The sequence below is a fragment of the Necator americanus genome, chromosome X, assembly GCF_031761385.1.
Source record: "Necator americanus strain Aroian chromosome X, whole genome shotgun sequence".
NCBI classification, from domain to species: Eukaryota; Metazoa; Nematoda; class Chromadorea; order Rhabditida; family Ancylostomatidae; genus Necator; species Necator americanus.
In genome coordinates this window covers 8,318,130-8,333,522 of record NC_087376.1, presented here as the reverse complement: position 1 = coordinate 8,333,522, position 15,393 = coordinate 8,318,130, and the positions used below count along the sequence as shown (strand labels likewise).

The 15,393-nt window shown below is 41.5% G+C and overlaps 5 protein-coding genes across 5 annotated transcripts; 4 read left to right on the top strand and 1 right to left on the bottom strand.

The window, feature by feature from the left end:
- Positions 1–2,108: 2,108 nt before the first annotated feature.
- On the top strand, positions 2,109–2,499 carry RB195_021846 (uncharacterized protein; the record flags this gene model as incomplete). Its single annotated transcript, XM_064208759.1, has 2 exons — positions 2,109–2,191; positions 2,286–2,499. 2 exons carry the CDS (start codon positions 2,109–2,111, stop codon positions 2,497–2,499), a joined length of 297 nt encoding a protein of 98 aa, XP_064064640.1.
- A 442-nt stretch (positions 2,500–2,941) lies between these two features.
- On the top strand, positions 2,942–3,367 carry RB195_021845 (uncharacterized protein; the record flags this gene model as incomplete). Its single annotated transcript, XM_064208758.1, has 1 exon — positions 2,942–3,367. One exon carries the CDS (start codon positions 2,942–2,944, stop codon positions 3,365–3,367), a length of 426 nt encoding a protein of 141 aa, XP_064064639.1.
- Positions 3,368–3,423: 56 nt separating this feature from the next.
- RB195_021844 (uncharacterized protein) lies at positions 3,424–4,062 on the top strand (the record flags this gene model as incomplete). The annotated part of the gene is made up of 1 exon (XM_064208757.1): positions 3,424–4,062. The coding sequence occupies one exon, from the start codon at positions 3,424–3,426 to the stop codon at positions 4,060–4,062; it is 639 nt and encodes a 212-aa protein (XP_064064638.1).
- Positions 4,063–4,120: 58 nt separating this feature from the next.
- On the top strand, positions 4,121–4,462 carry RB195_021843 (uncharacterized protein; the record flags this gene model as incomplete). Its single annotated transcript, XM_064208756.1, has 1 exon — positions 4,121–4,462. One exon carries the CDS (start codon positions 4,121–4,123, stop codon positions 4,460–4,462), a length of 342 nt encoding a protein of 113 aa, XP_064064637.1.
- Positions 4,463–10,167: 5,705 nt separating this feature from the next.
- Positions 10,168–10,428, bottom strand: RB195_021842 (uncharacterized protein; the record flags this gene model as incomplete). Its single annotated transcript, XM_064208755.1, has 1 exon — positions 10,168–10,428. The coding sequence occupies one exon, from the start codon at positions 10,426–10,428 to the stop codon at positions 10,168–10,170; it is 261 nt and encodes an 86-aa protein (XP_064064636.1).
- Between the last annotated feature and the right edge of the window lie 4,965 nt (positions 10,429–15,393).

Here is a 15,393-nt window from a genome sequence, read left to right as displayed (position 1 = left end):
TGATCTGAACCATCAATAAATCCTAGGTTCCTAGTTTGAATTAGTTCGATGAATTAGGAAACAAATGATAGGATCAGAAGGCACGCGTCTATGGTTCGAACTCTTCATGCAGAGTCTTTGTAATCAAGCATTATAACTAGATAAAATTTGATAATGTTTGAAAAACGTCTTTTAAAGAAAGTGAAGGCAAACGACAACCTTCCGAACTTTGACTTTAAGCTTCGTGTTAAGAATTTTCCAGATTTAAGAACAGTAAATGGAATGGGGAAAAGACCAACTAAGTAAACGTGCGAGAGTCTTCGGGAATGAAATCAGTGCTCCTAGAGCGCAGATAGTCCCGACTAAGCTTTACTTACAACGTGGTTTGTGTTCTTAGCAAAGCTAAGGTTGTCATCCTCGTCGACGCCTAAATCTTCTACAAAACTGCAAATCTTCTTTGTTATACTGTTGAGTTCATACTCAGCGTTACCTTCACCTAAGTGAAAGGTGATCGATTTCTTAATGAAAATCGGAAGGTCCCATTTATAAGTCCAGTCAGTTAGTCTGATAGGCGGAACGTATTCTGGAACAGCTTTCTTCACTGTATACGGCATGTATCTTAATATCGTCAGTGTTTATCTGAACCTTATTATGTAGAGAAGTTCTTAACACTGTGGGTAAATCAAAGTCGACGAGAAAGTCCTTTTCAACTTGATTTATACTTCAATGTGTTATCCAGGCATACTGTTTGATTTGGAATCTTTTTCTCTAAAACGGAGATGGACCTCACTAGTGTATGGATATTTACGAGTGTAATGGTGTCCAACTCTGACATAATATTTATGTATTTATTTTATACAGGTAGGAACGTAACAAATCATGCAGACGCTCTTGGAATCCAGAACTGCAAGTTTGGAGGTAGAAGTATGAAGGATATGTCTGTGTTATTGCTCTGCGATACAGCTTTCAGAGTTAAACGTACAGCAGGATGTGCAACTCGTTATTGAAATACAAATATAAAACGAAATATATAGTAACAAACAGTAATAATATATGATAATATATAACATAACAACAAATAATAATATATAATATATAATAATATAGAAATAGGATGGCAGTTTCGTTCCCACTTTATTCCAGAGACTTAATTTTTACCGCTTGACTATTTCTGGATGGACTTACTAATGAACACGTAAAAATTTGTGTATATAAATATTACCGGGAGCACGAACAGAAAAAGCGAGGGATCTTCTAAGCTAATCTGATTTTTTTTTCAATAGATTTGGCCACAATTAAGAAGAACATTATATGAGCGAGGAACTGTGTACATGACGAACAGTAAAATCGATGGATTTGCAACAGGCACAACACGGATAACAGGACAAATATGTTTTATTGCATGTATCACTAGATTACAAAGGTGGTAACATGAAACGGAGCTTGGTCAAATGCGCATCCGAATGTTAATGCGCGTTAACCGCAATTGATGTTTAAAATGTTTAACAACAGCTTTTATAGTTTTTTAGTTTTTTTTAGTCACATGATCACCATAGAAAGAGCCTATTTATAGAACTGTTTTGAATGATAGGGATACATCCACAGATATTATAAACCAAAATAATTATTTGAAATTTGTAGACCCCCACGGATCTCCCTCACTAGAGGAATCACAGCCGGTTAGTCGCGAGGCTACGTGGCGCGTCCCGGGGTGGCGGATAGGGGCTAATCGAGGACCAAAAGCGACCTTGTGCTTACCCAGAGACGCAGGTGGATTCAGGGAATGGACTCCCTGTTTCTGCTGAGCCAGGACTGACTCATGACATCCTTGTATCCCGCCCGTCGGTCCGGCCAAAAGCCTGCAATCAAGTGACTGGGAGGTGCAAGGGAGGCGGTTTGGAGTCGCCTCCAACAAATAAGCTCCACATGTCCACTCCGGGAGAACGGAAGTTCTCCCAAAAACTCATGGGATCAGAGGCTTGCAACCTGCCCATGGGTTCAAAAATTTTTATGCAAAACACAGTAATAGAAAAGAGTCTCCTGATTCCGGAGGAAAGCCTGGTACGGTAGCGCCAGGTAGGACGGGGTTGCAGGAGTCATGTAGGCTACTGAAACGGAAAAGGACTAGGATGACGATCTGTACTTATAACGCACGTACGCTTTCATCGGAAGCGGGCATCGAACATCTGATGATGCAAGCCAAGAAGATTAAGTACGTCATCGGACTGACCGAGAGGAGACGACGTCACTCTCTCAACACCGTATATGAAAGTGGAGAGGAACTGTTCTTAGGTAACATGCGACAGTAGAGGTGTTGGTGGAGTTGGCGTCCTCGTCAACACGAGTATGGCAAAGAACATCGACTCTTTCGAACAACGTACGACCCCAATCGGACATCTGCGGATGAGAAGATGTGGTCCAACACTAGCTTTGACTATTTTCGTCGCTTACGCTCCAACATCAAGCTACGAAGAAGAAGAAGTCGAACCTTTCTACATGGACCTGGAGAAGTTCTACTGAGAAGATCATGCCTTCTACAAGGTCATAATTGGCGATTTCAACGCCAAAGTTGGCCCAAGAAGAACGCCGGAGGAACTTCACATTGGGACCCACGGCCTACAATGGAATGACCAGGGGGAGAGGCTCTCCGAGTTCATCATGATGACTAAGACCATCCATGGGAACTCGCAATTCCAGAAGCCCTCCTCTCTACGCTGAAAGTGGGAGTCACCCGGTGGAGGGTACCGTAATGAAATAGACCACATCATCGTCAATAAAAGGCCTGACGGACGTCGCTGTTGTACCAAAGTTCTATACGGGATCGGACCATCGCCTCCTCAGAGGAAGATTTTCCTTCACAAGGAGAGCAGAGAAAGCCGCCAAGTTCAGAGAGAGAAATCCCAAGACTATCATCAACTGGGATCTCTTCGCTACGTTAGCCGGCTTTTGGGAAGATTCCGCAATGGACAACATCAACGAAGAATATGACCGGGTCGTTGAACACCTTCACGACTGCGACAAGAAGGCTGAGAGTTTTAAAACCACCAAGGGACGCCTGTCTCTTCAAACTCTTGAGTTGATACGCCAGCGTGGAGCAGCACGAGCCGCAGGGAACCAAGAACTCACGTCCGAGCTCGCAAAGCTTTGCAGAGAGGCGATAAAGGAAGACCTTAAAGAGAGAAGAACAGAAGTGCTGGCTGAAGCTGCAGAGGCGGGGAAAAGCATCCGCTATGCCCGTCGAGACTTCACCAGTCACAAAACGTGGATGTCTGCTCTCCGGAACCCAAAGGGAACAACCATTGTATCGAGAAGGGGGTGGAAAACGTCATTTACGACTTCTATTTTGATCCCTTCGACAGCCATGTCCACTTGCCTCCTCACCATCTGAGGGAAGATGGACAAGTCATTCCAGAGGTTCTCCCGTACGAAATACGACATGCTATCATGTCGGTAAGAAATCGTACGGCACCCGTTCCTGACAGAATAAGACCAGAACACCTGAAGAGCCTTCCGCCAGCACTCATCAACACCCTGGCGAGGCTCTTTAAACGTTATCTGGCGGAATGTAAGGTTCCTAAACGGTGGAAGACCAGCAAGACCGTGTTGTTGCACAAAAAGGGAGATCCACATGGCATCGGAAACTATCGTTTAATCTGCTTACTGTCTGCCATCTGCAAACTCTTCGCAAGAGTGATCTTTAATAGGATTGAAAAAGTCTTGGATGAAGGACAGCCATGCGAGCCGTGCAGGGTTTCGAAAAGCACGATTGACCACATTCACACTGTTTCGAAACTCATCGAGGTATCACGAGAGTACATGCTGCCGCTCTGCCTCACCTTCATCGACTTGAAGAAGGCCTTCGACTCAGTTGAGATGGAAGCGGTCGTGGAAGCCTTGGACAACCGAGGCGTCCCAACTCAGTACATCATTGACGTGAAGAGAGGGGTCCGACAGGGTGATACAATTTCACCCAAAATATTCACGGTCACCCTCGAGAACGCAATGCAAAAGTTGGAATGGGACGACATGGGAGTGAAGGCTGATGGTCGGCAGCTACACCATTTGCTGATGACATCGTACTGATAACACCTAGCATCAGCCAAGCGGAACGAATGCTGACCGAATTCGACGAAACGTGTGGATGCATCGGTCTTCAGCTGAATCTACAAAAGACGATGTTCATGCGGAACGGATGGGTCTCGGATGCCCCACTCACGCTCAACGGAACGAACATATCCGAATGCACCAGCTACGTTTATCTGGGTCGGGAACTGAACATGATGAACGACCTGACCCCCGAGCTGGGCAGGAGGAGACGAGCTGCTTGGGGAGCGTAAAAGAGCATCGAGGATGTGGTAAAGAAGACCAGGAACTCCCGGCTCCGTGCTCACCTCCTCAACACCACCGTACTTCCTGCTTTGACCTACGCTTCGGAAACCTCGGCATTTCGCAAGCAGGAAGAAAACGCGGTGAGCGTCATTGAACGCGCAATTGAGAGGGTGATATTAGGAGTATCCCATTTCACGCAAGTGAGGGACGGGATTCGAAGTTCTCTCCTACATCAGCGATCGAAGATTAGAGACGCCGCGTCTGCCAAGGAAAGTAAAATAAGGTGGGCCGGACATGTGATGCGCTTTAACGACAACCGTTGGACCAGAGCCGCGAGCGACTGGGTTCCCCGCGACTACAGGAAGACCACCGACCCGATGGTCAGATTTCTTCACGAAGTCCTTCAAAGAAAAATATGATGCTCTTCTTGTCCCATGCGAAAGGAGGAACCACTGGGCTACTCTGACACGCGATCGGGACAAATGGAAGAATTACTGGCGCCCGCTCGACCAGTTCGAAGATCAACGGGAGTCAAGGTGATCAAGGTGATCAAGGTGTAGACTCATTCGGATGCTGATTTTTATCCAGTTCTTTAAAGGCGCCACCCCACGAAGCTGAGATGGCACAGATTTCGGGTTGAGTACTCGTATGCGGGATCGTAGATTATGGAGAGGTGGGTGATTCCGTCTACTTCTTCCTAATTGCCGTAAAAAACGTCCCGGAAGATGCAGCGTGTGCACACGGCTGGCGTGCTCCAATCGAACTCGTTGTGAAAAATGATGCGTCGGAACGCTCGAAGCCGTATTTTCCATGCCGATTTTTACGGTAATTAGAAAGAAATGGATGGAATCACTCCCCTTTCCTTAATCTACGATCCCGTTTACGGATACTCCACCTGAAATCCGTACCACCTCAGATTCGTGGGGTGTTGCCTTTAACTAATATCAGGCGTTTCTTATTGTACTCTAATTTGTTGGTAGACTAGAAGCATTCTCGTTTTGGTAGATATTCGATTTGCTAATGTTCCTTTATGTAATAGTAATTCTTCAAAAAAGCACAAATTTCTTCCGTTTGCTTGTGAACCTATATGTGGCGCAATGTTAGTAGGTCCCCAATAAGTTCGAGCGGTCAAATCTTCGACATTGTCCAAATCTACCTTCCACAAATTCTTGTTTATTTATTAGTCGGAGAGCGCAAAGAGAAAAAGCAGAGAAAGAAAGGCAAGACATGTTACCTTCCGCTAATAAATTCTAGAGCTGGGATGATTTTCTTTCCTAACCTTCTTGTGATGGTTTGTCAGGTCATTGATGTCACTTTGATTGAAATTTGGAGATCCTCAATTCTATGAAGTCGCCGCCAACTTTTTTATTGGCTTCATCTTATTCGTACACAGGATAACTGATGACTAGAAGAAGGTTCTGTAAAAACTCCGTAAATGTTCCTCAGTATTTGGACTAAATATCTGTTGTCTATTTGACTACTCTAGTTGCGCCATCCCAAGTTTATTAAGGATAAATCTCCATTGGGGGAGGCGCCACTAGCCTTCAGCTCTTGCGAAATATGGACACCGGCGTAGACATTCACATTACTGTGGAATGTAAAATACTGCTACTGAGGCTGATATCACTACGAGAGAAAAGATTATAAGCATCACGGATCTCCAAGAAATTCCAAACATAAACAACAGAAACGAGTGCTTGACAATCATCAGTGACCTCTTTCCGTTCGTACCGTTATGTAAGCTTTTGATCACTTGCGGTTCCTAACCCAATCATCATGGGTGACACTACAGTAACTGCAGTGAGTGTGAACGGCTCATAATCTCCGCTGCAAAACTTTGGAATTAAAACTTGGCTGCGCGTACTCCACCTGAAGGATTATCTTTAATAAACTGAAATTAATGTACGCAAAGTCGTCAGGAATTTGGTGGTCCAATTTGCAGATGTATCTGGATTCCCAGGCTATGGAAGAAGACGTAAGTGTCGAAATGTTAGACCGTGAAAGAAAAAAGTTGCACCTAACAACCTGTGAGGCAGTGAATATTTCTATTCTACATTGTCAAAAACGCCCATTTTTTGTTACTCTGATGCACTCTTGTTTGAATGTTGAATGTAATTCACCTTGATCACACTGACTGCTTCCAGTTGCTTCGATCGCATGCGAGAGTTGCCCAGTGGTTTCTTCTTTCGCGTGTGACACGAAGAGCATCAAATTTTTCTTTGAAGGGCTTTGTGAAGAAATCTGACAATCGGATCGGCGGTCTTCCTGTAGTGCGTTTAATATCGCGTGGAACTCAATCACTCACTGCTCTGGTCCAACGCTTGTCTTCGAAACGCCTCACGTGTCTGGCACACCTTATTTTGCTTTCCCTGGCCAATTCTGCGGCATCTGTAGTCTTCGATCGCTGATACAACTAAGATCTGTAAGATCTGAAATGTTCAGGTAGTGGACTACGTGTGTGTCAGTGAGGCGTGTATGTGTGTACTGTGTGTGACGGTGTTTGCAGCGGGAGTGTATCTCAGTATGTGTGTCTTCTTATTGTGTGTGCATGGATGTGTGCGGTGTATATGTTGTTTCTAATGCTCTCATCCGTAAATCCACACTTTGGAGAGGGCTCATCAAGCCATGTGGATCTCCAAAATGTTGTGGGCGCGCTATGTAGCGCTATGCAGCAGATGCGCAGCGGTCTTCCTGTTAAACCATCAACACAATCGAGGCTAACTATAAATATTGTATTGGATATTTCATAAGCATCATTTTTACATGTTACTGCTGGAATGATTTTAATAAATACAGCCTCAATATTCATTAACAATAAAGTTTTCTTATTAACTGCAAAAATTGCCCAATAGGTTAATCATGACAATAGTCGTAGTACTTAGTAAGCCTCTGTCAGAATTCACAAGAAGGAATCAACATATATTTCCATGGTATTAATATGGATCACAATTCTCTTTGAGCAATGCAGCTTCCGTTGAATTTATCTCGGCAATTCGAAAGCCAAATTTTTTGATGAAGCTTTAAAAACCCGTAATTGGAATGCGATATAAGCTATCCTAGATGAAAACAAGTGAAACACTATCGCAGAATCATAGCTGAAGCAATTTTGCATGCCGTTTATTCTCCTCTTCCATTATCTTGTATTCATTTCAACAGAAAGTTTAAATAATATAACTTATCGTTGCAGGATGAATTAAGTAAATTTTTCGCTCTTCCCAATTTACTTCATTTTTTTTCCAATAAGGTAGTACAAAATAACAGGAAAAAAAGTAAATTTCTTGCAAATGTTAGTTGTTTCAATGCTTGATTGCTGTTTTTCCTGTTGTCACCTGAAAACATTTCTCATATGCCTATCCAGATGTACAACTATAAATAATAACGCGAAACACCTGGGCCTTTCAGGGGTTGGGTTTACGAAGTCTGATACTTGTCACTGTATCCACGCAGACTTTTAATTTGCAATAATACCATACAAATTTCTGGATGTTACGTTCCATGACATCAACGCGAAGCTTTTATTTCCTTTTTTCTCTCTAATGAAACAGCACGTATGGGGTGGCGCTGATGACGAGTATAAAAGATGTAAATCAGCATTTTACTTAGTTTTTCGCAGATAAAAACAGATTCTTCTGTATATGTTATATAATGTAAATTTAATATATAAGTAGTTGTATTGGTAGTTATTGATTGTAAACACTAGTTGTTAGTTTAGCGTTTGTTTTTGATTAATTACTTCAATGCTAGAAGTTGCAACAAAAGTGGAATTCGACGATGAATGTAGTTACTTTAGCCGCTTGTTTTAGCCGTGAACGTTGAACGCTGAACGTTTTCTAAAATTGATTACAATAACAATTTAGCATCCTTTTTTGCACCCAGAATATCCTTGTATAAATGTAATATCAACATCCAACTATATGTATGGTTGGGTCAAACCGACCTAAACCTCCACTGCTTACGGTTGCGGAGCTGCGTTCGAACTTAAGCTTCAGCATCGCAGACTTCACTCGGTGATGAAGGATGCCAGTAATGGTCTTCCCTGATGGCAACCGCATCGTTTCGCTATACCGCTTCCAACGAAGTTATTTATGCATCTGTAACGATGTTCAGACCGTTATGCGCCATTCTGACCCGTTCTGACTTCTGTATGTGGACAATTTGGTTTCGCGGTTCCCTAACAAAATTGTTTTTTTTTAATAAGTTCGAAACTCTTAACCTTAGAAATCCGTAAAATTAAAAAAACCACAATATGTTTCTTGTGAGTGTTGTCGTAAATGTGCAAAAAACCACACACGAACAGAATAAAACAGAGCCAATCACAAAGAAAATCCTGGACATCTTTTCGCTGCATCTCAAGGTTTTCGTGGAAAGCGTTTGGAATCTTTTTCCGCATCCTGTGATTCAAAATCTCATCTATAAAAAAGAATAAGTACTGTGGCAAAAAATCTTTGCACATTTACTGCTCATATATACAATTGTAGTTTAAGCAGAAATCTTTATTCTGAGCATTTATCATTGAAAAGGACCATTTGAAATCTTCCTAAATTCTCCGGTGAATGCATAATCATCTGTTAAGATTATCCGAAATATTGATATATGTGAATCTTGAACAACAACCTTCAACTTTGAATAAAGTGCGAATTTGTAGGATTTGGATTGTGTTGTTTTCTATAAGTTATTAATGACTACTATGCATCAAGAATTGGGAATTGGCATCGTTGGGTAGAATTTGGACTTTGTACGAAATTAGTAAACTTCGTTATCCATCTTAGATAATTTTACTCCATCCATCTTAGATTTTTTTGGAGATTTTCTTTTGTTTCTCTAGCTTTTGCAATGCGTCCATTGCAGTACAGCCTATTCATCACTTTAGAATTGATTAGCTCAATATTTTTGGGTCATACAATAATGTGCAGCACTAAGATTTCTTAGGAGGTAGTGAGAAGATTTAAGTAGTACTGTTGTAGATATTACATTTTTAAGCAGAATCTAAGCAATTATATGAGTGAAAACTTTTTCTAGCTAACGGAGATCCATTTTATTCCTGGTTGTTCATATGAATGTTCCCTTGATGACGTTTATTTCAATCAGCTACATAATTGACCCAAACTCTCCAAAAGAGATTTTGTGGATAAGTCAGAAGCGTTCTGGTTGTAAAACGAGACAAGGAAACTCTCTTTGAAGAGAAATTTTTAAGCGTTGGAGACAAAAACTTGCTGAACTTCCTATCTTTAGCGCTTAAAAATGCCTTGCTGCGTAATTCACTTCAATAATAACTAGCATTTACGCAACCAGTTCATAAAATCTCACAGATACAATCTTGATTTACGAAACCGTTAGAAACAGTAGAAATGGAGACTTATTTGACATAATCGGCGACGTTATTCACCGATGCGACTGCCCAAATCTTCGCCGATGTGTGTTTTCCTTGAACATAGCTCTACCCAACCTTCTCGAATTTCTGCAAGAGGTTGAATAGAGTTGATCACTTCATTACTACTTCATTTCATGCGAAATTTAATGTCTCGCCTAAACTGTCTGTCAATGCCGAGTTCTCAGGTCCTCTTTTGCCACCCCAATCCAAAGCTTTCGTTTTCGGTGAGGTGGTCTTTCCTAGCTTGAATATTAGAGACTCCTCAGAACATGTTGAACAGAGTTGTCTGTTCGTTCTCCCAGAAAGTAACCAGAGAAGAGAAGACGATTTCCTGTGGCCACTTTTGATGGAAGTGCAAAATGTTGCTACCCTTAAAGTGTGATCCGCCGGAAAAGCATCGCATAAAGAACCATTGTGAAATACCTAAAGTAGCCGAGCAGTCGTATAAATAGCTTCTATCCATTGCAATTGTGCTTTTCCATTATTGTTTATTCTGTTGCCGAAGTCTCCAATACGTCATGGTAGGGCGAACAGGATGAGTAGATTCGCAGTTCAACTTCGTTTTGGAGACGGGTGTCGACCACGAGAACTCGGTCAAGAAGTTGAAAGCATAACAGGTGCATTTCTATGTCAACCTCATAGCTGCTGCTAAGTTTTGGCATGCATCCTACGTCAGAAAACTCGTCGACGAGTTCGATTGGTCGCCATCCCATCCTAATTTCCGTTAGAGATCTTGAGGTGGCCCACATCTTCCGTTATCAGTGGATAGACGTAATCCATAGGCTGCAACTGTCTTTGATACAAGGTTTACAACATGTCGAAATTTCGTAGTGCTTCCGGCGTGTGTAACACCACTATCTGTGCACTCGAGATTGACCAATGGGTACATTGATGGTGCTGAGACAATGCCGACAGGACACTGATCGACTACTCTTCGCAGTATGTCATCGATAGAGAAGTTGAAAGGGAGAGTTCTGCCAGTGCCTCTCGTCTTACTCCAGTCGCCACTTCAAACGATGAACTGCGGCAGTTCTTCGCTGTTTCATGTCACCAAGTTCGTCAACGAACATGACTAGTGTTCCATCGAAATGTATCGAAAGGGCGGCCTCGATGAGAATAGTAGAAGTCACCGTTGCCAGACTTCGACTACTCTTCTGACGATGAAAACTTGGCCAGCTTGAAAACCAGAAACTCCGACTCTGTGTTTGAACGTGCTCGAATTCAGGAACTGATGGTGCTTGCTTGTCTAGAAAGTTATTGAATCTGATCATTCCAAATAGGTAGGATTGCTTTGCAAACAGCTACTACATTGGCATCGCTGAGGTCTGGCGAACATGTTTTCATCTTGCCGCTCTTCTGTATGGGTAAAGCATAAGCTTTCCGCCAGTTCCTTTCTTTCCATGCCTTTTCATGTCCTTCGTTCCTGATGTTCGTATGTTCTCGCGGGCATGTTGCAATTTACGACGCAGCTTTCTTCTCAGATGCTCTTCTTGGTTGAAATCGAATACAGAACTATGTGAGGATTTTGACTGAGTTTTCTATCTGGTTGGCACTCCAATACAAACATGCACCCGTTGTCGAATTTCGTTTTAGATTCTTCATTCCATTTCACTGTTTGATTGGGGAGACACTAAACGGGTAAAAAAGAAGAGGAACAAAAAAGAACTGGAAAGTAGTCACCGTCGCATTCAACCAAAGTCCAAAGTTTCGACTGGGAAATGTTCTTTGTATGGAAGTGAAAGGCCTAAAGCTTGAGATTTGTCTATTTTCGCTTGCGGTGCTCGTCCATTGGTCAATAGGAGTGGATGCTTTCCATGCAAACTGTTAATCTCGATGATTCTTCTTAAACGTGAAAAGATAAGGCCAATCTGTTCACATAAATCGACTAGACCATTACCGTTGTTTAACGTGAACCTCATAATACCATGTTTCTGGTATGATTTTCCCGTTTAGACAATGAGCACCTGTTGGCTTTGTGCCTTAGATATTAGTGCACTGTATTCCCATGAAGTCGTCCTTATTGTTATCTTCGGCGGTCTTCGTAGGTGCTTGCGCACTTGAGACCCAGAGAACACGTCCTCTGCGATCCTCTGTGACGTAAAAAGGCACATATGGATAATGTTGAGCTAAATTTCTCCACCAGGTTGTTGTAATCGTTCCTCACAGCCTTCTCGTAGCCCCAATCTTTTTTCATCTGCATCTTATCCGTATATAGTGTAACCTCTGATAATGATGATGGGGCGGCCTCTGATGCATGTTTACTGTGGCGCAGCAAACGGCCAGAGATATCGTTTAGGTCTAGACAAGGCGGTTTATTGGATTAATTCGTTAGTGTTCGGCAGTTCAGCTACACGAAACGATGGCTGTTAGAAAATATTGAGGTTCTTTCAAGTTATGGGCTTTGGCGATGTGTTAGAGGACAGCATCATTTTGCAATAAACGAGAATCTTGCACCCGATAGCTGTGTTCGTTGGATAGCTCGTACGTTCCACAACGTACACTTGAATAACTAGTTGTATTTAGCTCGAGCAGAGCCACCGAGCAGGTAGAAATCGAACTCTGATACGCGACTTGGATAGAAGTAATACATTAATATTATATATTACACTACTATCACTATGTTTATTTCAGATACTACAATTGGGACACCAATGTACTGAGTTAACTTTTATTTTAGCGTACGATCATACAATTTCATTAAATAATTTGTGCAATTTTGTATAATCCTACAAATAAGCAATGGTGTCAACGTTGCAACGTAGTGTAGAGCGATGGTGAGAGACTGCACTGCATCTGAAATGAAGATGATTCGAGTACATAGTAGATCGGATGCTCCCTCAAGGCAATATAATTGTACATATAGGCAGCACGGGCGTTGAAGAATCTCTATGATTCTGAACGCTTGCCACTTCTGTAAGCTAATAAATTTTCCTTATTTAAAAAATGTTGTTCTGTCTCAGTCCTCCCATCGCCTCGGATATCTTCCTTTCATGCTATACACCAAGGGTCCCTGCCGATTACCTTTGTCCGGGTTAAGCTGGGAAGAAGGCTTTATGTCTCAAAGTCTTCAAAATGTATGGAAAGGATTTCATATGAACGCTTCTTCACTGTAAGTAGCAGAACGATCTGGTCGAGTACTGTATAAAGAGAACGAGCACAGTTAATTCTAATGTTTTCTGTGAAAATTTTCACCTGTCTTGTATGTTACCGTTAGCATTAGCTGATTCTTGGGTCGTCTTCGGGCACATGTGGATAACTAAATGATTTTGGCAGTGAGGATCGATTAGAAGATGTAAAAAAGAAGCTGGTAAACGAAGCCGGCAAGCAAGAAGATTGTTGTTATCCTCGGCTGCGGACAGTGTTTAAGTGATGCTTTCGTCAGAGACCTTGAAAAACAACGGCAAATGCAGTGTACCTCGCAGCTGAAACCGCTGATAAGTATGCAACCTACTACCTAAACATGGAAAACGGAAACAGATTAAGAAATAATGCCAGATTCAAGAGGAGCAGATACCGACAACATTTGAATTCGTCATAGTTGTCGTAACGTCTGTGTGTGTTGTGTGTTTGTGTGTCTGGTGGGTGTGTGTGAGTGTGTGTGGTGTCTGCGTTTGCGTTCTGCGTTTTGCTTACTACCTCATAATAAATTTGAGGAAATTTGATGGATATGACGATGGATAATGATGGGTAGAAGTGGGAGTGCTGATTTAAATTAGTTAACATCAGACCTATACTTTCTGAACCATTGCTTATTTCTTTCCGTCAATCCATATTAGTCTTTGCGTACTTTTTTTGTTGGATTTTCAGATTATAGCGAAAAGTGTGTGGTCCCGGTATTACGTTGACAGAAAGAAGTAAAGAAGAAGAGATACAGTATCTTTCCAATATCTGAGAAATTGAACATAAATGACATTCCAGGAGGTTTCAACATTTTTCTTTCGTATATCACTGGTACTATTTTCTAAAGCTGTTTGTGTCGGAAACTGCCTTCTACGCCTCTTCTCTCTCAAGTATCTATTAAAGTCAAGAACAGAGAGAAAATCAGGAATAAAAATTCTTGGATGCATTGTTTGCTGGGATTTGTGGGGTATGTGATTGTCTTTGTCTTCTCCTTGTAGTTCATCCCAAAATCTAGAAATTCGAGTTGTTAAAATAGCGAATCTATGTGAATGTTTTGTGTGTACGTGAATGATTTTGAATGATTGCGGTTTTTGAGGAAGAGATTTGTAGGGCTCGTTCCATTCCTTTTACCTCAGAGACGCATCATACGCGATGGTGGCTATATACAAAGTCCAAACACACAAAAGCCTTGAACTAGATTTACACAGTTTCTCTAAATCTTAGATAGTTTCTTATTTTTTCTAATATTTTTTTCGTGGTTGAATGTGTTCAGTAGTTCTCTCCGACAACATTTTTCTGGAAGTTTTAACATTTTTATCGCATACTCTTAGAACCATCTGCTCACGGGCAACTCTTCACAATCACCTTTCATTGTGTGATGTACCCGCTTTTTTTTTAAAGTAATATGCTGCCTTTCAGAATCCTACTCCAATTATTTGCAAGGTTCTCTTCTAACTAGCCTCGTTAAACCTATAATTTAGCTTCGTTCCTCATTTTCACTCTACATTAAGTTAGGTGATGAATATCATTACTGTGATTCGTAAGATTTTTTTATTACTACACCTTGCATATGGTGTATATTTGATTTATTTGTGATCTGAACCATGAATCCTGACAAAAGGATTCCGACGTGAATTCAGTGACTGGAAAGTATATTTTTTTAAAACATGTATTCGTGGATGCTCAATATTTCCACTTTTTGTGGTAACAACAAGTGCTAGGATAAAAAAAAAAAACGCTTATTTGTGATATTGTCACCTACTGCTTATTCGGATGTCTACACTAAAATTTTGGCTACATAAGAAAAAAATATGCGTTAAAACATATGTTATCAATTTAATTTTAGAAAGATGAAGTGTACACTGTAGCAAGAAATATAAATCCATAGGACGGATCTGTGATCACTATTAGAAATAAATATTCATAGCTGTTTGTTTAAAAAAGTGTGAAAAAGCATTGTTGTAATCTGAAAGTGTTACAGAGTGGGGAAGATGAAAAATGGCGTCACGTCAATATCGTGGTGAAAACTCTCGTGAATGCCTTTTAATTTCCTCACCTTAATGAGGTGCAGGTCGACGCGTGCGCGCGCGCGCGAACGTCTGGGGTCGCACTTCTATGCTGGAGGAGCGAGAGAGAAAAAAACAACCACACGTTAAGTGTTTAAGCTTTCAATTATGGACCCTCCTACCTCGTGTCCCTCTCCCTCACCCTCCATATACAGCGGAAAGGGTGATTGTGTCGCCTGTTACGTGTTTACTTCAATGCAGCAGCATTCACATACATGCATGCATGGCGATTCACAACACCACGATGAACCGATGTTCCTCATTCGTATATTTGATTTCTGACAAATATAATAGTGTCATGGACGAGTTCGGGAACGATTTCCCACTGAAAATAATTTCTTTCAGTAATAATTCTCTCTCAATACAACATCACATTGGAGTTCTCACGTATGGCCCTAAAACAATTGCTGATTAATTATTCAGATGTTTTTAAGGGCGAACTTCTAGTCACATTCTCATGCCATTATGTGGTAATGTTAACTACTTTCACCGTCATTCTATGCATTATGTGTGCTCTATTATAGTTTG